The 27714-nt window shown below is 42.7% G+C and overlaps 1 protein-coding gene across 2 annotated transcripts in view; it reads right to left on the bottom strand.

Moving 5' to 3' along the window:
- SNAP91 (synaptosome associated protein 91) overlaps positions 1-27714 on the bottom strand; it is a 141066-nt gene that overhangs the window by 78232 nt on the left and 35120 nt on the right. For both annotated transcript variants that reach the window (XM_067560748.1, XM_067560747.1), the window contains exons 4-5: positions 20732-20807; positions 7082-7184 (exon numbers count right to left, since the gene is read on the bottom strand). In XM_067560748.1, coding sequence (XP_067416849.1) covers positions 7082-7184; positions 20732-20807 — 179 coding nt within the window. The remainder of the gene's footprint in view (positions 1-7081; positions 7185-20731; positions 20808-27714) is intronic.

Genomic DNA, 27714 nt, shown 5'->3' with positions numbered 1-27714 from the left:
CTGTCAAATAGCACCTTCAGAGAAGCAGAATTACAGGAGTAGAATTCTTCTCTAAAGCTAACACACTGACTACATTCCTACTTTTGGCTACTAAGAAGCTTGAAGTGACCCCTCCACAAACCCATAGATTCTACAGTCACGGAGGAAGAGAAACCTATATAAAAAAGCCAGTTTTGTGCATGACTAAGACGACTGTATTCATATCAGGGGGAACAACTGGATAGGTGGCAAACAGCTAGAAGCAGGGCCACGTAGTAGTCAAGAAGAAAATAATTTTGTACAAACTTAGAGTGAATGAGAGTTTAATCAATCTATTCCACACATAGTGGATAAAAACCAATTCCAGTACTCCGGAAATACTTCCTATCTTTCTCTATTTGTTTCTATGACTTTCTAATACCTACAGACATCCATCCTATGTTCCCAGTGACTATCACATGAATGGAGCTCGCACGCGCACATGCACACCAAAGATGACCGATAAATATAGCAGATCTCCCTCAAACCTTGGAACATTTCTTCAGCCTAAGGAAGACTAATGGGCTGGTTTTTGAAACATTAAGGCCCATTGTGTGAACACTGGAATCAAGAGTGCAAGTCTTTGTGATTAGCTGGCAGACGGTTTTGAGGTCTGGCTCAGGGACATGTGTATTACCCTTAAAGAAGATTATCTCAAAGACCCAGAGGTCTGTGCTGATGATCTGATACACATTATCTAGTCATCCCCATCTGCTTCAGTCAAGCAGGGTGTTTGTTATGTCTAACTGTAGAGACTCCATAGTAAAAGACAATATGTTATATCTTGAAAGATCTCTGAAAGTCAAATAAGACTTTAATCAGCTAGATTAGTCATAAAAGTTTTTTAAAAAGTCTTAAGATGTTCTAGGCTATATTTAGTAGGCCCCAAGACTAGCGGTTCTCAACCGGTGGTACACCAGTGGTACGCCGAAGAAGGCTGGGTGGTACGCGAGCTGCCGCCGGAAGGGCCCTCCCTCTCACCCTCGTGAAACTGTGCCTCCGAAAAGGGGAAACGGCGGAAGGGTTTCGGCGGAGGGCATTGTTCCCGCCATGGAGCCTGCTGCGAAATCCCACCACCGCCGAAAGTCCCGGCTCGCCACCACTGCGAAACCCTGCCGCCGCTGCAAGTTCCAGCCCACCACTGCCGCGAAACCCCGCTGCCGCCGAAAGCCCCACCTCCCCCTTCCCCCCCCCCCCCCCCCCGAGTGGTACTTGGGGGGAAAAAAGGTTGAGAACCGCTGGCCTAGAGAATAATGTATGCAGTTGCAGTTCTTGTGCTTGTGAATAAGCTAGTAATGCACAATAGGGTGCCATTAAATGGTAATTCATCATGAATGAGAATCCTGAGAGTGAGAAGAGTAAGGAGAAATTCATTTAAGGTTACTAAATTCATTTCAGTTTACTAAGATGACCAACTTCCAGAAGATTTCCATGTTAATATGCCTGTCACTTAGTAGGCATTTCAACCCCATAATGAAAAAGGGCTGATGGGGAAGATCACCTCTTTGCTTGAGAAGAGAGAAGCTCTTACATCAGGCAGCATCCCAACTGGTTCCTGGGCAGCTACTGAAGAGAGCCTGGAGAAATCTCTGGTGTCTCCCAAGACACAAGACCCCAGGGCCCGAGGAACAGAGCAAATCAATAAAAGCATAAAGAAAATGTACCTTGAAGTGTTCATTTCCAAGGTAAGAGGATAGCAATCACCCAGTCATAACCTATGCTATACCACTAGCAGGTGTTAAAAGCAGCACCTTCATAATGTGAACCAGGAATTACAAACCATTATTAGGTAACTCAGAACAGATATGAGGAAGATGAAAAAAGGCATAGGGCTCATAGAAATTAGGGCACCTCAGCAAGCACAGATAGATGTCACAGCCTTGGAGCGTTGGGAGCCATAAATCTCTCACGAATTGGTGAGGTATCCCCAGCACGTCATATGCTGGGCTAAGCACCCAGTGTCAGGTGAATGCTTTTGAAGTATCTGGGACGAGAATCAGGCTAACAGAAGTTATTTGGAGGCTTCAGGAAACGAGGGGTGCTTTATTTTCTGGGCAGGTTAGCGCAATATCTGCGGAACAGATGTATCCCAATTCACCCTCAACGGATAGTGGATCTTCACCTATGAATGTCTTTGCAGTCAACTCTAAGAGAGACAAAAACCCAACAGCCACATGCTGAAAAAGCACTGCAGCCAATAACTTTGGAGTGCTCAACATTCAATATAAGAACAGACCACTGACAAAAGTGGCGCTAACAGCAAATCATCAAGGCTACTAATGCACCATGCACTGAATGAATTAACACAAGAAGAAAAACTCCACTAATTACCCAAAATTAAAACACGTAAAACAGTGGCCAAAATACCCCACAATACCTTTGAGATGCTAGCAACTCCAAGATGCCTTCAGCTGCACAGTGAAGTAGCTGAAGCAGATACTGGTGCTGTGAGCAGCTCTTACCATTGAGAACAGGGCAAGTCAATGAGGGGATCCAGAAGCATTCCCCTAATCAGAAGATCATGTCCAGGGGTGCAGCAGAAGCTGCAACCAACCAGGCTGATAGTAGCTTTAATTGGCAACTAGCAAGGAGCTCTTTAGATAAGCAGTCACTAAAAGAACTGAAACAAGATTAAAGAGTGCACTGAGCCACTGACTGTTTAGCTTGGAATGTAGCTGAACTACTGATGCCTTAAAGGGGCCAAATTATTTTCTGTAAAACAGAAGAATCGCAGCCTCTTTCACATTAGGGAACAGAGACCCAAGCGTGTTAGTTTACAGAGATCAACTTGCTGGTCATAGAAGGTTAGGTTATGCCAAGTGCACCCACACATTATATACAACCATCTAGCAGTTCTTATGTACTGAAAAGGGATTCTAAAAAATGCATTGTGTAGTTATGTTCATGGCCTCAAGTTTCTGTATCAATATGCTTGGTTTACGAATAAGTGTTTTTCCCACTGCTGGCGTTGCATATTCAACCTGGGTTCTGAGAATCATGTGGCGTTTTCTTTCTTGCACATTTTGAGCTGTTATAAGCCTGTAATGATTCAACAGGCTAAGTTCGTAAATCAGCAACAACTGTGCAAGTCCACTGCTTGCATGTTTAATATTCTATAAAGCTAATGGATGAAAAACAGGTAATGTTTGTATGTTGATGGAAAGCCACAGGAAATGGAGGAGATATCTGTCTCCAAGTTAGGCTATCTGTGACTTAAGATCTTAATGCCAACTGAGAAGGACATGCAATGAGGTTACAGGAGTTTACAGATTCTGGTATGCACATTCTGATTCACCAAATAAATGTTATGTGAGGTCTCAAATGAAAGCAGATGTCCCACTGGTCATCAATATCATTCTGAAATGTACATACATGTACCATACAAGGAGTTATGTATGTGTTCCAGAAAACTATGTTCTTAAACATGCAATATAAAAGCAGGTCACCAAAAGGTAATATGCCTTGGACCAGTTCCTCCAGACAAGAGGTAAATGTCTCTCTGTTGGGATATAAATTAAGCATTGTACGCTAACACAGCGGATATCCATTTACATATGAAGTCAAATGTTGAGAGATTTGAAATCAACAGGAAATGGACACTGGGGAGAGGATTGGGGGGGGGGGTGTCAAACAAGCGATGGGGGATTATTCTGTCTGTGATTAAAGACAATGAACTTTGGATGTATTTCTAGAAGACAAAGATTACTTCCTAATTGTAGGATACCAGGTTAACAGATAGTATTTCTGTATTCATGAAAGCAGGGTCCCAGGCAGCCATGGTTGAAAATGTTGCAGAGGACTTTGGGAGGAGAGAAAACTCTCAGTTAAGTTTAGTCTCTAGAAAGCATGTTACCATCGTGTTTTTAATGTAACCATTTGTTTCCAATAGTCTTACTCACTATTACTTCTAAGTTTATTGTTTTCATTATAAATATATCTAAAGCACTGTGATATTAAGCAACGTGATGGTCCCGAGCTGAATCTCACAAGCTGGTGTACACAGTTCCTTTGGGAATATATGAGACCTGATAATTCTGTAGTGTCCAGATATAAGGGGCTGGACACTGCAGGGAATGTTCCAAGGACTCAGGGGTTGTTGTATACCTATCACTACCTACAGAGAGAGAGCAAGGTCTGGCAGGTAGTCTCAAAGAGACTGTCTGACACAGACTCTGAGCACAGTCTCTTTGAGGCTGCCTGTCTTCACCCTGTCTTGCAGGTTTTAAAAAATAAATAAATAAATAAAATAAAATCAGTCAACACCAAATTCCCGAGTTCCCCAGACACATCTCTGTAGCGTCCAGTATCTCTCACTCACTCACAGAAATTAAGTTCACTGCCTCCAAAAAGGTGTACACACAAGCCTGTTATGTTAGCGGAGGACTCACTATATACTTCATTGTAACAGTACAGATATGGTTTGTAGTAAAACTAAGAACACATTTATCAAAAAAAAAAAGAAAAAAGATTTAAGTGATACAAAGATAATGTTACATAGCATGGGTACAAAACAAAACCTTCTTTCTAGTGACTGAAATTTAATTTTAGCAAGTTACAATCTTTGCTTAAGCAGTTCTCACATCAAGTTACCAGCATCTCTAGGCCACCAGGCCAGAGGATACAACTTTCTCAGGCTCAGAGGATGCTATTCACTTTGTTGCTTAAGTAATGGATAACTAGAATGTCTTTCTGGTCCCCTGATATTTCCCAGTGTCCATTATCTCTGGATCAAGAGCCAGGAAAAACTTCCTAGGGGTGCAGAATTTGTCCCCCCAATATGCCCATTAAGCTGAAGCCGGTTAGCTTATTTTATTTACCTTTGTCTAAGGCAGACTTGATCTATTCAATGGCTCCAAACCACAGGTTAAGAACATATACCCAGCACACATACATAACTCTTCATACCCCAACCTAAACATACATCATACAATGATACTCCTGATCAGAGCACCACCCATTTACATGACACCTTTTGGCTATATATTAGGACAACAGAGTATGGGGGGCAGTGAGCGTGTCAGGCCTGATAAGGGTTACAGTATAGTGGGCCCTCTGCCAGTTGGCTCTGAGGGGCTCTTACATGTCACACATTAGCTCAACACACAGAATCATAGAATTTTAAGACTGGAAGGGACCTCGAGTGGTCGTCTAATCCAGTCCTCTGCAGGACTAAGTAATAACTAGACCATTCCTAAAGGGTGATTGTGTACCCTATTCTTAAAACACCTCCAATGACAGATTCCACAAACTCCTTAGGCAATTTGTTTCAGTGCTTAACTACCCTGACAGTTAGGTTGGACATTAGGAAAAACTTCCTGTCTCCCTTGCTGCAATTTAAGCCCACTACTTCTTGTCCTATCCTCAGAAATTAACGAGAACATTTTTTTTACCCTCCTTCTTGTAACAATCTCTTATGTAATTGAAAACTATCATGTCCTTCCTCACTCTTCTCTTCCCCAGGCTAAATATACCCAATTTTTGCAATCTTCCCTCATAGAGTCATGTTTTCTAGACTTTTAATCATTTTTGTTATCTTCTCTGGACTTTCTCCAATTTGTCCACATCTTTCCTGAAATTTGGTGCCCAGAACTGGACACAATACTCCAGCTGAGGCCTAATCAGCATGGAGTAGATTGGAATGATTACTTTTCATGTCTTGCTTATAATACTTTTACTAATACATACCAGAATGATGTTTGCTTTTTTTTGCTACAGTGTTATACTGTTGACTCATATTTAGGTGGTTATCCACTATGAGCTCCAGATCCCTTTCTGCAGTACTCCTTCCTAGGCAGTCATTTCCCATTTTGTATGTGTGCAACTAATTGTTCTTTCCTAAGTGGAGTGCTCTGCATTTGTCCTTATTGAATTTCATCCTATTTACCTCAGGCCATTTCTTCAGTTTGCCCAGGTCATTTTGAATTTTAATCCTATCCGTCAAAGCACTTGCAACCCCTCCCAGCTTGGTATTCTCCGCAAACTTAAGTGTACTCCCTCTGTCATTATCTAAATCATTGATGAAAATATTGACCAGAACTAGATCCAGAACTGATCCCTGCAGAACTCCATTCATTATGCCCTTCCAGCATGACTGTGAACCATTGATAACTACTCTCTGGGAATGGTTTTCCAACAAGTTTTGCACCCACCTCATAGTAGTTCCATCTAGGTTGTATTTCCCTAGTTTGTTTAAGAGAAGGCCGTGAGAGAGAGTATCAAAAGCCTTACTAAAGCCAAGATATACCACATCTACCACTTCTTCTCTATCTACAAGGCTTTTTTACCCTGTTAAAGAAAGCTATTAGGTTGGTTTGACATGATTTGTTCTTGACAAATCTATGCTAGCTGTTACTTATCACCTTACTATTTTCTAAGTGTTTGAAAATTGTTGCTTAATTATTTGCTCCATTATCTTTCCAGGTACTGAAGTTAAGCTGACTGGTCTGTAATTCCCCAGGTTGTTCTTATTCCCCTTTTTATAGATGGTCACTATATTTGCCCTTCTCTAGTCCTCTGGAATCTCTCCCATCTTCCATGACTTTTCGAAGATAATCGCTAATGGCTCAGGTATCTCCTCAGTCAGCTCCCTTCGTATTCTAGGATGCATTTCATCAGGCCTGGTGACTTGAAGACATCTAAGTAATTTTTAACTTGATTTCTCCCTATTTTAGCCTCTGATCCTCTCTCATTTTCACTGGCATTCACTATGTTAGACGTCCAGTCACTACTAACCTTTTTGGTGAAAACAAACAAAAAAGTAATTTAGCACTTCTGCTATTTTCACATTTTCTGTTATTGTTTGACATGTCAAAGTGAAAAGTTAGATTAAACAAAAGCACAACAGTGCAATCTTTAATAGACTACAAGTACTTGACAAATTAAATATTAAGAAATAATTCAGATTTAGTTGCATCTTTCATTTTCTGTTCAACTAGTACTTAAACCATGCCCCTTTACCAAGGCATTAGATAATTATTCATTCTAGTGACAGAAGTGTCAGGTTTCACTGGAATCAGGCAGCCCTATCATAATTAAGTTTAAATATTGTAAATGAACAGCTTACCCTTTCTTCACTCTTGCAAAATCAAATGCCATTTGTCTGTAGGAGAATGCTTTTTCATTCAAGTATCTACTGTAACGCCTTATGAAGGTAGACATATCATATCCTGCAATAAACAAAGTTCCATATTTTAAACTGGATTAGTGTGCTTGTTTATAAAGACACATCCATTTGCTAAAACTGAAAAACTGCACACTGCATTTTAAGATTACTATTTACATTCTATGCAAAATGTACTGAAGCTAGACATAGCCTTACATATGAAAAAGTGATACTTTAAAGGTAGGAAGAATTATCAGTTTTGCAAATTTCATTGAACCCCACCAAATAAAGGAAAATGTAGAAAAACAGCTCTTCATACCAAAAAAACACTCCTCAGGAGCCAATCAACAGCACAAGCCAAACCAGATGTGGAAGTCAGCTCTACTGCTTATGCTATACATTAAGTTCTGAATCAGTATTACATGCTTTTACGTTATGTGGTCGTGTGACCATAACTCAAAATGATTAGCAAGTTTCAGTAGTTTTTAACTTGGGAATGCTTTTGAACCTTCCGCCTAAGTTATACTTTTGTCCACACAGTCATCTTGATAAATGCAAGAGTCTGTTCTGGCATCTAGTACATGCTGCATATTTGTAGCCTGTAGTACTGTCTTGGGTAATCGAATTTACCAGATAAATAGCTCCTTCTGTTCCTGCAATTATTTCAGTCTATGGCAATCTTTGATTAAGGTATCATCCAGAGTACAGAGAAGCTTTGTAGTTGAACATATCTAAAGTTATTAGACAAAGGCCACCTGCATTTCTCATTTCACAGTTTACTCATTTGAAGTCTTGTGGTTATTCTAACTTGTTTCACTGACAAGCTAAGTAAAATAATCCACAGAAGACAAACTCTAAAACCGATTAAAGACTGAGCCCTGTATTTATCCTTTATTCGTTAAAAGTAGATATGTAACTCTGTAGGTTATGTAAAAGTGAGAAGTTAGATTACAGAAAACACAGTATTTCTACTTTTATACTGCTTTAATACTGAGACAGCTCTCCTTTGACAACCTGTAGCACAGCAGAAAATACAACACCTTAGATCACTCTCGTGTCTGAATCAGAATTTCCATTTTCATATAAATACCTCCATGCTCACATTTGTAATTTAATTTATATTTGTAATTTCTGAAGTTTCAGTAAAGCTTGGCTAAAGGAATCGCAGCATCACGAGGAGGGTAGGTCAAGCCAGAATGGCATGCACGGTTTTGAGGGCGGGAGGGGGAAAATAACTGACGGAAGATTTTGGTTGTAACTCTTTTACCAATCCCTTGTGATCCATTTTTTTGGGGAGAAAGCAGGGACATGGAGCTGTAGCACTTAGATACCCACTCTCTAGAAGCAACACCCTACATAATACCATTTGCATATTACATATATCTAACTCATAAGAAGGCTGCAGCCACAAAGAGTTATGGCATACAGCTAGAAGTGTTTGTGGGAATAAGGTTACAGCTAATTTGGGGGTTACAGTCCCAGGTGACTTCTGCTCTAGTTATTCTTGCCTCAAGTACCGCAAGTCCCTCCACACCTCTCCGAGCCCCCCAATTCACACTAGGCACACAACACCACACTATCCAAATGCCTCCCAAGTCAGTTCATCAAGTGAACTCCCCCTCTCCTCCCTAGGAGGTAGCTAGTTTTCCTTTATCACTGTGTGCATAGGCATGCACCATCCTTCTTTAATTTGTTACTGGTGTGCGACAGCTGTGTTAGAGTTGCAGTCTTCCTTGCAAGCTTTTCATGTTGCCCTGTGAGAATAGGGGCCACTGCCCCTGTACCTTCTTCCTAACCCCTTTGCCCCCCCCCCCCAAGCTCCCCCATGATTCAGAAAGATTATCTACACTATGCTCCTTAGCCATCACCTCCCTTGGGTGGAGACCTGTGTCTCTCTAGCAGCTGACTGAGGTTTCCAAGTCTGCACCGTTCCCAGCTTACGTTGTGATAGGCAGTCTGGCTTGCTGTGGGTAAGTTCGCTGGCTTTTTCGCTTTCTCCTCAGAGGCCACAGACAGCATCATTTTCCACAGACAGAAGTTACTACATTGCCCTTTCTAATCAAGCCCATTTATTCTTAAATGGAAAATATTACAGAGAAAACATTTAAAATAATACAACCTACACACCTGCTGATGCCATCTCCAACAAGGGCTCTGGTAGGTGTTCAGTCCTTCAAACCCCAGCAAGGAATTTTTCTGTGGTTATGAATTCATAACAGCTCTTGGCTCAGAACAGCCACACCCATGGATATGTAAATCCCCGCTTTCTACATGTGGGCTTCTGATCTTGAGACCCTGAGAACAAGTAATTAGCAGACAATTGCCCTCTCCTCAGGATATAGCTTCAAAGGGTTGTGTTTCTGCATAACCCAAGGTGGGAGGGCAGTGGGGGGAAATGTTTTCTCCTCCCCCTAGATCTTTCCTAGGAAATCCACTCACACACGTTGTCCCAGAATATCATCCTTGTCTGCCACATTGTTCAGTGTGGTCCTGATCATCCAGGCCCACAATAATACAGAATATTTGCATTGAATACAATGAACTCCAAAGATACTTAAAAACTTAATGCAATTAGGCTATTCAAGGGTACTGCAGGAAAATTTCCATATCTGTCTCAGTACATTCCTGAGAAAGTAAAAATGAGATTGCAGGCCAGCTGCTGTAAAAGCGCCATCCTCTGCTTGCATGGTTTGAGTCTTGAAGTTGATAATTTCATTGTTCCTGTAGACTATAGCTGCTAAAGGACCAAGACCTCTCACAATAAGAGGTTTATTGTTAGTGTGGCCTTCACCTTGGACCTAAATTATCTGAAGTTTTACCTGGTTTTATATAGAAGAGGCAGCATAATGAATGGAGGACCAAGGTAATGTGTTCCAAGCAGCCAGTTCTGCTTAAGAAGCAAACTGCAATGTTTTGGACCAGTTGGAACTTGGAAATTTAATACACTTATTTCCAAGAATTGCACACACACTGAGTTGCAATAACCCAGCTAGGTATCCTGGAAGTGTGGACAACTGTGGGCAGGCCACTGACAGACAGTAGGAGGCACTGCCTTCTTGCCAATCACAGAAGAATGAAGGCATTTCAAATAGCTCTGGCTGAGTGTCCAGAAACAGTGAATCTAGAACAATTCCCAGGCCATGTACCAATTTGACTATTTGAGGATAGACACATACAATGATTCCTTGCTCTAAATGCTTCCATCTTTCCATGAGCATCACCTCTGTCATGTTAGAGTTTGACAGCTGCTGTACGTCCACTTGCTGATTCTGGATAACTCCAAAGATAGTTGAGTAACAGTGCTATGTTCATCTGATGAGATCTGGGTGTCTATGTATTGTTTCAATTCAAGACCATCATGTCTTATGATTTCTTGCAGTGAACTCTGTTAGATTAACAGAATGGAGGGATACTGCAAAAGCCACAAGAAACTCCGCAGGGAAATAGTCTGGTAGCATAGGGTGTGATGCCCTCTCACCTACATGCTACCAGAGGTGGAGGGGATCACAAAATCTAGTAATAAATTTATACAGTTATTGAAATGTGATCTCACTAGTGATATTTAATCATAACCTTGTTCATTATTAGGATCTGTCAAAAGTGTATGGGTTACCACAATCTTCATTGTTTTGGCATGTACACAGTTCTGTGCAGAAAAGAGATATTTTGACTATAGACAGTGGATTGTGCAGGGACTCCTACCAGTACAGGCACAAAGAAGATCTTGTAGAAACTCAGATGCCATTGAGCCCTTGAAGAATACAGGAAGTAGTTCATCATCCACATTTTTCAAAATAATTGATGATGCAATGGTGATCCAGTATCTGGTTTACTTATGTGTGATGTCCCAAATCTTTGTTTGCCAAGATGCTCTTGACATGATCATCAAAACTGTCCTCTCAGAGTGAGAGTTTTGCCGGCGACTTATCTTTTTTGATGGCTAGATTGAGGAGCAAGCAATTCAGGTCTCTGCATTTCCCTTTCTTACTCTGGTCATACAGCACTGCCACCAACTTCCTTGCTGCAGAAATTGCAGCTTGTCTGTCACTCTTCCTCGATTTAGCAAGATCTCTAAAAAGGTAAGCTCCCTTTATTCTGACAGCATTAAATACAGATTTCCTACCCCCCCCACCCCACAATATCAAGTAGTGATTACACAGACACATCCTGTTAATGCATGTACATCAGGAAGCATGTTGCAGAAGTCAGGAGTGAGTGAGTCACAAACTGCATGCACAGGTATGAAGTGATGCTTGTCAGTTGTACTGGTCATAATGTCGTTTCAATTCATGTGTTATCTGTGTTCCATTTTGGAAAGTAGTGAACAGCAAAGACCAAAAAACATCTGACATTCTAGTTCCATTGACACCAAGAGAACCAAAAGCCCTACTCGTACATATGGCTTGTGGAAGTATCTTTGCGTCCACTTCTTCTTGAGTACTAGACAAGTCTTGGGCTTCAACGCCTCTACTGGTGATGGACTTTGGTATTTCACCATTGGAAAAGCCTCTTGCAAGGGTGTTTTTACTGGATGTGATCCTGCACCTATGTGCATTTTGAACCATAATCACTTGTACAATTCCTCTAGGATATGCTTGTTGGATGCTATGTTTAGCAGTTTTCCATGGAGGCACACCAATTACCTGGTATTTCATCCAAATCTTAGATCCAGTTCTGCTGTCTTTCTGCAGTTTTCATTTGCTGTTGTCATATATCTGCCAGAGACTTTGATTACAGAATTAGATTTGTCAAATCCTTTTAAGATCTGCCATAAGTACATAGCCAGCTTATCAAATGTGTGGAATTTGTCTTCAGCCATGGCCTTTCTGATATATATATTATTTGTTGCGTGCTCTTAGCTCATGCATTCTTTCACCTTGGGCTTCCAACTGATGTCCTAATTCAGCTTTGCCTGTTCTTCTCATTGTTCCATCAGCATGAGAGAGAGAAACAGACACAGAGCTTATTGGGCTGCTAAGAACAGTTGTCATTAAAAAAATTATCTCTGCATCTCACTACCGGCAGGGCTCTGCAGAAAACAGTTTCTGGACTGACAGCTGCTATGATTGTCTCTCCCTTGCCAGACTTAAATTTGTCTTCTTCGTCATATCAGTAAATGTATTTATGCCAGATTTCTTGTCTGTAATGAAGAAACTATGGGTCTCATCAGGATCAAACCTCTCACAAATCTCTATATTTGTTCTTCTACAACACCTGCTATTTACAGTAGAGACTCTTGTACATCTGATGTCACATGCTATTCAGTAGATATGTTGATGAGCACCTATAGATATGATTCAAGGTCATATGGGTTTGCAATATTGCTGATGACATGGCCGTTAAGAACTGTAATATGTTGTTCATAATATCTCTTCAGTGTAGGGGCTAGGAATTGTTTGTGGACTCTTTCTTCACTACTGCTTGTTTGCATAGCTTTTTCATATTCATTCAGATTACGAAATGTGAGGGTTGACCTGACAAGGGCTACCTTCTTTGTCAGTCCTACAATCCCACTCTGCCCTTTGAGTCTTTGATGACAGTTTTGTTCCTATGTCACTCCAAATTCCATTGAAAGATCCAGCAATCTGATGCACACAAAATTCCACAGATCAAAGGTACCATACCTCAGGGGTATCAAGAATGTAGACTGATATCCACCAGGCATAGCTGGGCCTGTTTGCAGTAAAGAAATATAGAAGCACGGCATGCTCTGTGTGCAGCTGAAGTTTCCAATCACCCTCTTGCTCTGCACAGACATTTACAAGTATGACCTGGAGAAAATTATTCCAGAATTTAATGTAGGAGACAGGGCATACCATCTCACCCGCATCTGAAATTCCTCCAATAGTAGCATATACAGAATCATCAAGCTCTTTAATGATATGTTGCAAGGACCTTTTGAGCGTCAGCCAACATCTGCCAGATAAATGATGTGAGCAGGGAGGAGATTAACAATGAATAAAGTTTTGGAGCAGAGCAATCAGGATCTCAAATGCTAGAATCAAGCCATGTAGAGCATAAAATTAAATTGCTTACCAGCAAGCAGTTGATCTGCAGTACAAACTGCATAGACACATCAGAATCTACAAGAAAGTCTAGCAATCTTATGTCTCCTCAAAATTTCCCAATATATGCAATAAAACAGCACAGGGTATGAAAGCCACCCAGGCAAATCACATTGGTACCAAATTCATTTGGGAGGGTCCATTTCATTTGCTGAGCAACAGCATGCAGCTGCTGATCCATGACCTGAACAGCATGGTGTTGTCCTAGAGCTGCTGACATTTCAGCATTTAATATAGACTGTGGCCACGTCAGCTGGTTGGCATCCACAACAGGTGCCTATGCAACTGCTGTGTAGACATTCTTTGTTGCAAGCTTGTGGTTGAAACTGGTCCACACCAGAGTGTGCATATCATTTGGTCATGATGTTCTATCAATAGGTAGCAGTCTTAAAGGACAACAGGAGATATCTCAGACAATGTTCATTTGTAGGTGACAAGAGCTTATTTTCTCAAAGTTTTTTTCATGGTGAATAAGTTCTGTATGTGCTCTAAGGTTTTTTTTAAATGCTGCATACTGCATAAAAGACTGATTGCCTTGGGAGAGTGACTTTTCTTTCTGATGTTTCAGTGATTTTTTTTTTTTTTTGGTGATGAAGATTTCTATCTGCAGACTGTTCCTGAAATATCACAGTAGCCACTGAATGGAAGGTTTTCTTTCCATCAATCTGTCTATGAAGATGTTTATATTATATCCTTTGTGGATGAAATTTCCATCAGCCTGAAGTGGTACAATTCCTTTTGCAATGAACATCCCTTTCTGGACTCTTTCTAGTTCAGTTTTTGCAGTACTAGTGATGAACCACCATTTTTTGCCACATGCAAAAACAACTCCCTCATTTTCTGGGGAAAAAGAATCTTCCCTTGCATAGCCAATAAAAAAAAGTCTTTTAATACATTGCCATTTGGTAGCTTTGACAAACATTAACATTAAAGTGTTGAAATTATTTTAAAACAGTAAAAATTGTAGTCAGCCATGTTGCAGTGTTTCTGGACCCATGCACGAAAGTGGCACATTTTGGGTACCATTGTTTCACCTAGCCTACAGGCTTATGGGAGTACTTGACAGCTCTACATCATACCTATGCTAAATGTACGTAAAGTAAGCTTTCAAATGATGTGACGTGGAAGTGTGTAAAATATAGCCCTTTTTGGAGAATTGCTTCATGCCTAATAGTAAGATCTAATAGGAGATTAAGTGTCCTACATCAGTCAGTCAATGGGGAAGACAGGTCATCCATCAGTGCACTTAATACAGTTTATTTCAAATCCTGGCCTGAAACTTCACTGGTTAGACATAATGCAGTTCAAGACAGACTTTTGCAAAAAGCAATTACTTTTCAATTAGTCAAGAAAAGAAGGTTGATAATTTGCTGCATATGAAGGCCCTTGTGTATTGGTAGAACTATTTTCTGGTTTTAGAATTGGTGTTACTTACAGCAATATTTATGTCAAGAGGGAACTCAAGTGAGCTCAGCTGTTTTACACCCACGGGGGTATGGATCATATTACATGCAATTGCTCCAAGTTCCAAAGAATAGAAAAGGGAAGAAAAATTTATGGTACTGCAGTCAGTTTATAGTTCCTTTGATCTGGAGAGGTCAGATTCAGATAGTTGACATGTTGTGAAGAAATAGCCATGCTAGCTTCCTGGTAATTGTGATCATAAGTCAGGGTTGATGACAATGCCATCCTAACAATTTCTGCTGACTGCAATTTATTGGCTGCAGCAACAGCGTAGAAAAATCCAGCAAGCAACTAAGACCCATCTTGCCATTCTAAGCAACCCACACCCTTCCCTTTCTGAATCCCTGCATTGGATATTGAATATTTCTACTGCCACAAATAGCATTTTCCAATTAAGAATATCCAAGGCAGTATTTGTATTCACAAAACTGGTCATGTAGATGAAAGATATCCACCTTCAAAAACTTCCACCATCCCTCCCCTACATGCACACGCACAAAGTGTTTGATTCTTTGAATTCTGCTTCTCAGATCACTTCTTCAAGCAACTAGAAGCAGGGTCCATAAAACTAAATAGCAAAGACTTCAGCAAAAACATCCAGAAATATTTTTGAACCCACAAAAAGACGCTGCAAGTCCTGACCATGACAGTCTGATCAGTGGTACCCAGAATTTTTTTTTTTTTTTGGTAGTACAGCTATGGAAAGCACACCACCCCCATCCCAAAAGCAAGAGCTGTGTGCATGCCAACTATAACCATGTGGGCATCCAACACAGTGTTCACACCCAAGAACAAATCCTCACATACAGGATTCAAAATAAAAAGGAAGGATCTTTATCCTCAATCTGGCAGAGATGAGACAAGACTGTGTGTGGGGGGAAGGAGAATGTTCCTTTAATTGAACTACACTACAACGGTAACATTAGGAAAAAAATTCTAATAATACTCAGTTATTCTGTTGTCTAGACCTGTTTTCTGGATCTTACTATTCTCCCCTGGCAGGAGTGCATCCTCTGTACTGAGTAGATGTCCCCATTTTGGACTTTCTCCTTTTGAATCTTTAAGCTGGGCCTCATGGAGATCTGGTTCCAGACTGCAGGGGAGAAACTTGGGAGTCTACTGTAATCCCAGAGCCAATAGTTTCCTCTTTGGTCCAAGCCTTCTTGTGTTCAAGGGCCTACTGTAAATTATAGCTCCAATTCCAAGGCCTATATTCACAAAAGTTGCTTTCTTCTATAGAACTGGTTTAATGTAAGTTACCATGAAGAGTGTGGAGATATGTATTTTATAAATTCTGTGTGTACCTCTGTTTCATTACTGTCATGCTGTCTGCTGCATAAGTGCAGAGGGTTAACTCAGTACTATGTGACTTTTGCAGCACAGCCAGGAAGACAGACAATGGACTAACTCAGTCACCAATGCTTAATATGAAGACTCTGGCTGGAGGTGGAAGGTCCCAGCTAGAGACCTCAAGGGCACTGCAAGTGGAAAAATGAAAGAGCTCGAGAGGGAGTCAGAAAGAGGCAGTGACTGTTTGAGACATACTGCCCCTTCACTCCTGGATATGCGGGCATCAGGGAGGTAAATTAGATCTACCTGAGCAGTTAGGTAAGACAATACGCAAATAGGCCTTTTGTTGGTGTAACCCCTTCTCTCTGTTTGCTATGTTTGTTTGAATAGATACTTGATTTTAAAGAAACTGTTTTGAGTCACAGCATTTACCTACTGATCACAAGTCCCACAGGGAAGTCTATAGTGGGGCCCAGAGAAAGTCATCGCAAGGTAGGACCAGGAAAGAGAGCGAGAGAAAGAGACAAATACAGAGGCATGTGGCTAGCCACCAGTTCTGGACAGCTCTCTTTCAGTACAAAGATCTCACTGTATACATCAGCAAAGTGCAAAACAGATTCTCTTTTCAGCAGAGGTTTGCTCTTAACTGACAGACGGATTTTCTAAATACTTTATATTGCACTACTATAACACTTTGAAGTACATCATTCTACTCTATAATATGGTAGATTGAAGTAAAAACTGGCAGTGTGAAACAATTAAAAGAAGTGCTATACAATGTGCAGTCTAATATTAGAACAAGGCTGGTATAAGTCAGAGAACTGGCCTTACTGGAAATGGAAAATTTTGTAAAACAGGCAAAAGCATCAGATGCAAAATGGGGAAGGATGTGCAAAGAATCACTATTACAGACTTGTTATCCTACAACTCAAAATATATGCAAAAGTGGTGCCCCAAGCCTGTCCACACAAGGATAGACAGACAAAGAAAGGGCTTTACTTGCTCCTTGGTTTCAATTTCCTAATTACACCTCTGAATCAAATGAAAGTTAAGAGTTACACAAATCCAAACTGAACACCATATACTGTTCATTACCTAGGATGGTTTTATTTAATGCCAGATTTCAGCAGCCTTTAGTGAAAGCATCCTGAAAGAACAGATGAGTTTATTAAAATAGTCTTTTGTACAACAAATTAAAAAAAAATTGTTTTTATAGAATCTTAACAACAGCACTGCAGTGACACACTACGTAAAATGAGCCAAAATTATTTAGATAAGGACATGCCCCTAGAGCATTAGTAAATACTCTTAATAAAAGCAGGAGAGGTGTGTTCATTTTAAAAAACCTAATGGATTATTAAAGCGTTATGAGCACAGAAGTGTACCATTACTGCTAGAATGACTGGCAAAGGGAACAGTGGAGACAGTGAAATAGGCAGATTGCCAAAAGAGAAAAGAGTTAGACAACATGTACAGATAACGAGTGTAAAAATAAGAGTGTCACTCAGAATACCTTTAGGAACAATTTGGGCATATTATAATATAAGCATTATATTAACATATTGGTGTCTGTTATTTATCTTTTTAGGAGTTTGATATAAATAAGCTAATCCCAAACTTCAACTAAAGAAATTAGTTTTCCTTTACAATTGCTAGTACATTTTCATACTGACAACTTCATGTGAAACTAAGTAGTATTTAAAAACAAAGGGTTTCAATCATTTTCCCACTATTACTGTCAAAGAGTAGGCTCTTCGTATCTTAAAAGTTAATCTGTCCTGGTTTCACAGTCAACCCTAAAAAAATCAGAATTATGATACCACAATCTTTTCCACAGTATGCAACTGGTGTCACAAAAACAGAGTTAGTACTTGACGCTTTAGTCAATGAGAGCAAACAGATCTTTTTGGATTTAAGTGTCTTTAGCGTAGTTGATGGCAAACATATATACAAAGGTTAGCAATTAGTAACTGTGGTTCTTTTGTTTAAAGCACTTGGCGCTAGCTGGGTTTCAAAGAGGACAAGCTCAAAGCGCTCCAACAAACTTTTAACATGCATCAGCAGGATGCACGTGGACAGTTAGACCATGCCCAGCCAAGTGTTTGTGTAGAATGTAGTAGCTAAACCACTGAAAATTCCATCCTCATTGAGCATGCTCCAACCTCTCAGTTCTTAGTGCTGACCAGGCTGTTCATGGGCCATCTCCACTCCAAGGCTTTAAGAGCAAAGCTGGACTCTCCCTGAAACTGATGCTCCAGCTGAGCACCAGAACTGAGAGCTAGGAGCCTCTGTGGTGCCTACCTCAGTGCTATCAATTACCCCCCTTGAGTCACCCAGGCAATGTGGAAGAGGAAGCTGCCGGACTTGAAGGACAAGAGCCAGCTCAAAGAAGAGAAAGGAGTAGATTGGGACAAGGGAGTCTAGTGACCCTGAAGATGAAGGAGGTCACAGGGTGCAGGTGAAGGAAATGGAAGGATACCACAGTCAGCAGAGGAGCTTGGGAGATGTGGGGAGGAGAGACGGATCTGACAAGAACCCAGAGTTAGACAAGTGGGGGGAAAACGGACTGGCTGGGCAAAAACTGCAGAGAGCCAGAGAAGGGGGCTTGGGTAGGCAAGGATATGACTGGAGAGGTTCTGATCACTAGAGAACCCCTCCAGAGGCTGGCCTGGAACCCAAGATTCACAAGTCTCACCATTCCTCTTATGTCAGCAAACATCAGTGGAACCCACCTCACAACGTGTCTCTAGTGCTGGTCCACACAGAAGATGACAACCTACTACTGCTATCAATTTCTCTGTTACCTCATTTGGCAGAAGTCTGTGCAGTGGATCTAAAGGTTCCAATTACAGCCGGTAGGAAAATTTCCAACAGAAATTTGGGGGGGGTGTTTTTTTGGGGTCAGAAAATGCCATTTCATTGAAATTACATATTCCACAGAAATGCATTAATTTGTATAAAAGCAGGCAGGCTTCTAATTTTTACATATGTACTTGTACATGTACGGCTCAATGGATGGAGATTAAATGATAAGTTCTTCTTCCAAGATAGACATGCATCTACTCCCCCAAATGTTTTCTTAGATCAATCATTCCATTTCTAGTTCTGGTCTCTCATCAAAAATTCCTCTCCAGTCTGGCAATATATTTGTTAATGAGGTGGCCATAATAAAAAACACAATAGTCCAGCAGACTACTGCACCAGAGTCTTGACAAAGTAATATTACCTACTTCATGCAGGTGATGCCACTGTCTGTGCAGCCCAAACTGAACTGGCTTTCTTCTGTTGCTATAACTCAATGCTTATCAGGTATAAATTAGTATCCCCCACCACTCATAAATCTTTCCAGATTTCTCTCTGAGGAATTTATGTTTTGGATTTTCTTCAAGCTGAACAGTTGTTTTCTGTCCGTATTTCCACCTTCACTAGTATTTACTTCTCCTTCCAGTTCAATATTAATTGCTAGTTTCATTAATCTTGAAATAGCATGTTTAATATCTTCATGAAGATCAGATCCATCACTGAAGTACTCTCTGGACAGCTCCCCAAACTTAATATGTTGTCTTACTGTAAAGTTTAAGATACCTTTAAACAAAGAGGACAAGAACAGGGGAGAGGGACAAAATGTTTCAACACAGAAAGCAGAATTACTCCAAACCAGGATTTTCCAAGCATCAGAAGCTCTTCGGAAACATGGAGCTCAAGCATTTAAATGTTCTTCTCTAGTTTTATTCCTTGCCCTGTGTGAGTCTATAGCAAAACTCAAAATACTATTTTTTTCCCTTTGGCATTATGATGTGTCCTTTTTGGTAACAGCTGAAGTAGCACGGTATATTTTTGATGCTAGCAATGACTTTCGCATTCAACTTTCCTGCACACCCTCCTAAAGCCATTCATGTAATTCTTTAATAGCTTCCTGCTATTAAAAAAGGGGAAGTTTATTCCACACCCAAAGAAAACTGTTCCCCTACTTTTAGGTTAAAAATAGAGATACATTAATGAAGCCTCACTACAAAGTTCAGGAATCAATGTAGAACTAGAGTTCCACCACTTTCTCAAGCCCACTTGCCATCTCCTCCCCTAACCTGACTGGCCCCTCTGTCTTCCTCAGCCTCCTCTTGCCCCCCTATCCCCCAACTGATATACCTAGCTCTTCACTTTTCCCTTCCTCGATGTGTAAGTAAGAGAATAAAAGCCTACCCTCAAAAGACACAGAACATCTCCAACAGTATTCCACAAGAAGTGATGGAGACTTCCTTATTAGGAACATTTAAGACTAAATGAGAAAAGACACATTAGGGAACAATTCCTCATTTACAGTACTTTCCACCATGAATACAAAATATTAAAAAACCATTTGCCAGTTTCATCTCTAACTTCCATGACATCCGGTCATATTAAAGAGGTAAATTAATGGGATAAGATACATTGCCTTATTCCCATTTGAAAGGTTTGTTTTGAATCATGAGGTATAGGAACTTCAATTCTTTTTTCCCCCCAAATGGAAGTTTTAAGTTCTGCTGAAACTGATGGGGCCAGCTGGAAAGTTGTAGAATAGCATCCCATCTCACTTAGCCTTATGGCTTCATTACATTTACAAAGTGTACCTATAAAGAAAATGTGAATTTGCCAAATACAGTACATTTTAGAATGGATTATCCCAATTTTGGCTTCATATACTCCATAATTCATAACCTTCAATTAGTCTCCACTAATGCAGGTTAGCAAGGTCTATAAGATATTAGTAGTATCTTATTGCTTAAGTTAAATACAGAGAGAAGAACATTCTTACCATGTGATCCACTTTTGTCCAAAAAATTGCTGAGATTGAATAGCGTGTTTCTAGATGCCAAATACTGAATAAATCTCTACAAGACAGAAAAATCAAAGTCAGTTTCCTCTCCTCATTCCAGTCCACATCTGCAAGCAGATAGAAAATGTCACTTGAAATTAGACTTGATCATATGTACATATAAAGGGAAGATTCAGCTGACATCTTCTGCTAACTGACCTGAGTCACTAACTCAAATGGAGATAGATGGACAAAGCCACAAAGCCTGGATCCAGAGGAGAACTTCCTCAAAACTTGGAGATGTGGAGGAAGCAAAAACCTAGGTACTTGGCTTCAGCCTTTGATTCTTTTCTAACACAGTTTTAATAGTGTTCATAAAATGAGACCTAGAGGAAGGGCAGGATAGTAGATTAGCCTAACTGGCTGACACAAAAAGGTGAGGATGATTAACTACAGAAGACAGTTAAGGAGCAGAAAGATCTAGCAATTTGCAAGAGGGCAGAACAGAGAATAATGCTATTAAACTGATTATTGTTATTATACTTTGCACCTGGAAGCTCCAAATGAGATCAGGGTCTTATTGCATTGCATATATACTGAGTGGTTCACTTACAGAAAGACAGCAAAAATGGGAAAAGCACATTAGTAACCAACTACAAAAATCTGGAGTGACAGATAAATTGAGTTGGAGTAGCATTGTGATGGAATTGTGATTGAGTTGTGAGTAGGCACAGTGGAAGGCTACTCACCCTGTACAAGAACTAAGGTTCTTTGAGATGTGTGTCCCCTTGGATGCTCCACTGTAAGTGTGGCAGCATCCCCTGCACCTGTGATCAGAGCTCTTCAGCAGTGGTGCCTAAGGGACTGCACATGTACACCTCTCTCTCACGCGCTGTGTGCAGGACATATGTAGAGTGCTGTACAATCCCAACCACACTCCCTTCCTTCTCTGGTGCAGAGCTTATGTGTTCTACTCCAAAGCAGAGGGGTAGAGGGCACCTGTGGGGACACGCATATCGAAGAACCTCAGTTACTGCACAGGCTGAGTAACCTTCTCTTCTTCAAGTGATGTCCCCATGGGTGCACCACTGTAGGTGATGAAGCAGTGACCCTAGTCAGAAGGCTGGGGCTTTAGAAAGGCCTGTATAGCTGCGGATAGCACAGCATGTCCAAGGAGACTGTCCATAGCGGACTCGTGCATGATAGCGTAGTGTTGGGCGAAAGTCTCGGATGCTGTCCTCATAGCAGTCTTAGAGAAGTCATCAATACAGACATTATTGAGTAAGGCAATGGAGGTAGATAACAATCACATGTAACGTGCTCTGATTGAGATAGGTGGTTGTCTATCATGAAGTTTGTAAGACAGTCATATGCACTTTAAGTTCCACTTAGAGGCATTGTTTGGATATAGCAGTGTCTCTGGATCTTTCAGTGGTAGACAGGAATAGTTGTGGCGACTTTCAGAATGGCCTAGTCCTGTCCAAATAGAATGTTGATGCACCCTTCACATCTAAAGCATGAAGGATTGCGTCCTGTTCATTACTGTGGGGCTTGGGAAAGACACAAAGGGAAGTGTCTTGGTTGGTTGAGATGGAACAATGCTGGAACTTTAGGGAAGAATCTTGGGCATGAGCGAAGTGTAACTTTGTCCTTATGAAACAGCACGTATGGTGGAGATGCCATGAGGGCCAAGATTTCTCCAGCTCATCAAGCAGAAGTGATAGAAACAAGAAAGGCAGTTTTCACTGCCAGGTGTAAGTGCGAGCCGGTTGCCATTGGCTGAAATGGGGGGATCTTGTCAAGGAATGTAGGACTAGGCTGGGGTAGGGTCTCATATGTGTGGATATAGATTTTGAATGCCTGTGAGGAGGCACTTCTTGAGAGGGTGTGTGAAGACAGAGTGGCAGTCAACAGGGAAATCAAATGTAGTAATGGCCGCCAGGTGTACTCTAATAGTGCTATTGGCTAATCCATTCTATTTGAGTTGTAGAACAGTCAAATATGAATGGTAATGGAGCACGTGCTGCATTGACTTGTCGTGGAGTACACCAATGTTGGAATCTCCTCCACTTATAGGTGTAAGTGCGTCTGGTTGTGTTGTGTCGGATATTCAGGAGCATCTGTTTCACTGCATCTGAGCAAATTATTTCTGGACCCCAGAACCAAGGAGGAGATACGCCTTGAGATGGAGCATTTGAGAATTGGGATGATGAATGCATCCTGTATCTTGGGAGAGGAACTACGGTGTTGGGTGGAGATGGATCGGTTGGCATATCAAACTTGTTGGGGCCACATAGGAGCTATTAGTAAGACTCAAACTCAGTCCTTGTGTATCTTGCAAAGCACTTGGAACAAGAGGAGAAAGGGAGAGAAGGTGTAGAGGAGAGGTGCATTCAGGTTATGAGGACCACATCTCCTGCTGATCTGCATTCCAGTCCCACTCTGGAACAGAACTAAGGAAAGCAGGTGCTGTGCTGAGTTGCAAAAAGTGGGAGTAAGGCAACCCATCAGTTGAATGTGTGTTCAAGTGCTTGCATGTCCATTTCCCATTCATGTGATTGCGTGAGAAAGTGCTACTCAGAGCATCGGTGGTGGCATCCTGGGAGGTACGCAGCTGAGATGGAGATGTTGTACTGGATACACCAGTTCCATAGTTTGATCACTTCCGAACATAAGGAATAGGACCTTGCTCCTCCCTGTTTGTTGATGTAATACATGCAGGTGAGGTTGTCAGTCATCACTTGTATGGTCTGACATTTGAGAAGCAGTAAGAAAAGTTGGCAGGCATTGTGGACCGCTCTTAGTTCTAGCAGGTTGATGTGTAAGGTGGATTCAGTGGGCGACCATCTGCTCTATATTATGTGTTCATGTAGATGTGCTCTCTGGCAGATGAGGGAAGCATTGGTGGTTAGAATCATAATTAGTGATGGTGTAAAGAAGGGAACCCCAACACAGACGTTTTTGAGATGTATCCACCACACTAGCGAATCCTTGACTGGGTTTGTGCATGTTATGTATGTGTGAGAGGTATACAGTATGCAGCCAGCCTTGAAGAGAGCACCTGTAGTCTTCCATGTCTGACTACAAACATGGCTGCAGCCAGGTGGCCTAAAAGTTGGAGACATGTTCCTGCTGAGATCTGGGGACTGATCCATGCGATGGATACCAGATCTGTTATAGCCAAGATTCTGGGAGGTGGTAGGAAGGCTCTGGCTTCTATGGCATTAATTGTGTGCTAATGAATTCTACTTGTACCGGTCTTAATGTGGACTTTTCTTGGTTGGCGAGGAGGCCTAGTTTTGTGAACAGAGTCGTTATGTGAACTGCTCAGAAGGCATTGGTTTCAGATGGAACTTTAAGAAGACAATCTTCCAGGTATGGAAAGATGATGACTCCCTTCTTTCCTTAAGTAGACAGTGACCACTGCCAAGACCTTAGAGAAAACCAGAGGTGCTGTGGACAGTCCAAAAGGCAGTACCTTGTACTGGTAGTGATCATTGCTCACAACAAATTGGAGGATGCGCCTGTGGGCAGGATGTACTATAATATTTAAGTAAGCGCCTTGTAGATTGAGAGCCAAGAACCAGTCCCCCTGTTCCAGTGCTGGGATAATAGTGGAGAGGATAACCATCTTGAAACACTGAAGTTTACAACCTGAACAAATTGTCAAAGATACAGGATGGGACACCAACCACCAGATTTCTTCTGAATCAGAAAATAGTGGGACTAGAAACTGCATCCTTTGTGTTGTGGAGGGAACTGTTCTATGGCTCCCAGTTGCTGTCCCATGTAGAATAGACTCATAAGAGGATCCCTGAAGAGGGATGGGGGAGGAGGTGGTGAGACAACATGGATAGGAAGGAGATGGCGTATCCTTCCTTGTCTATCGCTAAAACTCATTTGTCTGAGTTGATAAGCATCCCAGATGGGAAAAACTGAGCTAGTTCATCACCAAACTGTTAGTACATGACAAATGGTGGAGATGTCTGGAATAGGTGGGAGGCTCTCAGGGCTTCGCCCAAACCTTCAAAGCTGTTAATTCATTGAAGGTGCATTGGATGTAGTCCTTTGGGGAGTCTGCTGCCTACATCTGTTTGGAAACCTTTGGTGATGGCATTGGTTGTCAAAAACAAGTTTACTTACCAGTAACTGTTGTTCTTCGAGATGTGTTGCTCATATCCATTCCAATATAGGTGAGTGCACACCAGTATGCACGGTTCCCGAAACCTTTTTCCCCTTAGCAGACCCTGTAGGGCCGGCTCTGGTGCCCCCTGGAGTGCCGCACACATGCCACGGCACATGGGGCACTGCCAGCCCCACGTCCCCAGTCCCTTCTTTCTGCCAACTCCGACAGCGGGGACACAGGGTGGGTGTGGAATGGATACGAGCAACACATCTCGAAGAACAGTTACTGGTAAGTAACCTTGTTTTCTACTTCAAGTGATTGCTCATACCCATTCCAATATAGGTGATTAATAAGCAGTACCCTGGAAGTGGGTAGGAGTTACCGATGAGCTGCCCTCAGCATGGCTCTGCCGAATCTCGCATCCCCTCTCACCTGCTAAACCATGGTGTAGTGGGACGTGAAGGTGCGCACCGATGACCAGGTGGCGGCTCTGCAGATGTTTTGCAGGGGCACTCTCTCCGGGAAGGCCGCTGAGGAGGCCTGAGCTCTGGTTGAGTGAGCTGTGATGACACCCGGGAGGGGCACATTCGCCTGCTCATAGCAGCACTTGATGCAGGATGTGATCCACACGGAGATACGCTGGGCGGAGACAGGTGATCTTTTCATCCGGTCTGCCACTGTATGAAGAGCTTTCGTCGATTTCCAGAGCGGTTTTGTCCTTGATGTAGTAGGCGAGGGCTCGTCTCACGCCCAGCGAATGCCATCTCTGTTCCTCTTCCAAACCATGTGGTTTGGGAAAAACACAGGGAGAGATTTATCCTGGTTACAATGAAATTGGGAAACCACCATGGGCAGGAAGGCTGGGCGTGGCCTCAACTGCACTTTATCCTTATAGAGTACTGTATAAGGGGGCTCCGAGGTCAAGGCCCTAATCTCGGAGACCCTCCTGGCTGAGGTAATGGTCCTCAGGAAAGCTACCTTCCATGAAAGCATGAGCAGGGGGCATGAAGCCATGGTTTCAAAAGGAGAGCCCCCATGAGTGTAGAGAGGGCCAGGCTGAGATCCCAGAGAGGCACCAGGTTATGGACCTGCAGATAAAGCCTCTCCACTCCCTTGAGGAACCTCCGACATGGGATGGGAGAACAGGGATCTCCCCTCTAGTGGCTGATGGGAGTCCGAAATGGCCACCAGGTGAACCTTCAGTGAGGCCAGCGCCAGACCCTGGATTTAGCTGGAGCAGGTACTCCAGGATCGCCTGCAGAGGCGAGAGGCTGGGCGGAGTGTCCTGGGACTCCGCCCAAGAGGTAAACCATTTCCACTTAGCCTGATACATGACCTGCGTAGAAGGTTTCCTACTGCCTAGCAGGACTTACTGGGCCTGCACCGCGCAGGTTCTCTCTCCCTCCGTCAGCCCAAGAGCCTCCAGGCCGTGAGCTGCAAGGGAGTCCAGGTCCGGGTGCAACCAACAACCTTGCTCCTGGGAGAGACGGTCATGCCACTTTGGGCCGGAGCAAGGAATATGACACCCACCCTGTCCCTGTTTATTTTCAGAAGGACCTTGGGCAGGAGTGGAATGGGCGGGAACACATACCTAAGGGTCCCCATCCAGTCACTGAGGAATGCGTCTGAAATCAACCCAGTCTCACGATCCCAGCACAAGCCGAACCTTGGCACTGCGCGTTCAAGCCGACATGAATAGATCCAGTTGGGGAACACCCCACTTTTGGAAGATCGTAGTCACTACCTCTGGGTGCAGCAGCCAGTCGCGGCGGGGTAGAAATGCTCTGCTGAGGCGAACTGCCTCATCATTCCTCACCCCCAGGGGGTGAGATGCAGTCAAGTGGAAGTTGTGTCTCACGGCAAAGCCCCACAGACGTGTAGCTCCCTTGCAGAGAGCCGAGGAGCACACCCCTCCCTGCCTGTTTATATAAACATAGCTGCGATGTTGCTTGTCAGCACCTGTACCACTCTGCCTGCCAGGAATCGGAGGAAGAGCCTGCACGCTAGGTGAATAGCCCTCAGCTCCTTCACGTTTATGTGCAGGTGCCTGTCCTCTCCCGACCAGAGCCCTGAGTGCTCAGGATGTCCCTGATGTGGGCTCCCCATCCCACATCTGAGGCATCAGAGATTAAGGTGACCGACGGGACCAGTTCCCTGAACGGAAAACGCTTCCACACTACCCTGGGGGATCTCAATCAGTCTAGGGAGGTTAGGGTGGGCGGGGAACTGTGACCATCCAATTCTGTGGGTGTCTGCTCAGCACATGCCCGAAGCCAATCATGCCTGAAGCGGCCTGAGACTCAGGCGAGCTAGTCTCACTACATATGTGCAGGCCGCCATGTGGAAATGCCTGGCTGTTCTCGTGAGGCATTGGTGTAGCCGGGAGCTGACAGAGACCATACCTCGAAATGTGGCTGAGGTAGGAAGGCTGTGGCCTGGGAAGAATCCAGAGCGGCCCCAATGAATTTTGTGCATTACCCCGGGGTTAGAATGGACTTCTGCTTGTTTATGAGCAGTCCCAGCCTGCTGCATGTGGGGCAAATGAGGGTCATGCTCTCCTGCATTTGGAACCCGGATCTGACCCTGATCAGCCAGTCGACCAGGGAAGGGAAGATTTGCACACCCCTTCACCTCAGGTGGGCCGCCACTGTACTGCCATGCATTTGGTTAACACCCTTGGAAGATGGCCAAAGCGCAGGGCTGTAAACTGGTACTAGGAGCCAGCCACCGTGAAGCGGAAGAAGCACCTGTGGCTGGGGAGGATGGACACATGAAAATATGCATCCTTGAGCTCGAGAGCAGCATACTAGTCTCCTGGATCCAGGAAGTATGCGTTGCAGACCCCCCTCTACTTTTT

This window comes from Emydura macquarii, unplaced genomic scaffold (assembly GCF_026122565.2).
Source record: "Emydura macquarii macquarii isolate MOO-44397 ecotype Brisbane River unplaced genomic scaffold, CSIRO-AGI_Emac_v2 contig_2297, whole genome shotgun sequence".
NCBI classification, from domain to species: domain Eukaryota; kingdom Metazoa; phylum Chordata; order Testudines; family Chelidae; genus Emydura; species Emydura macquarii.
Note: the sequence above shows the minus strand (reverse complement) of the source record. Positions and strands in the feature narration are given on the sequence as shown.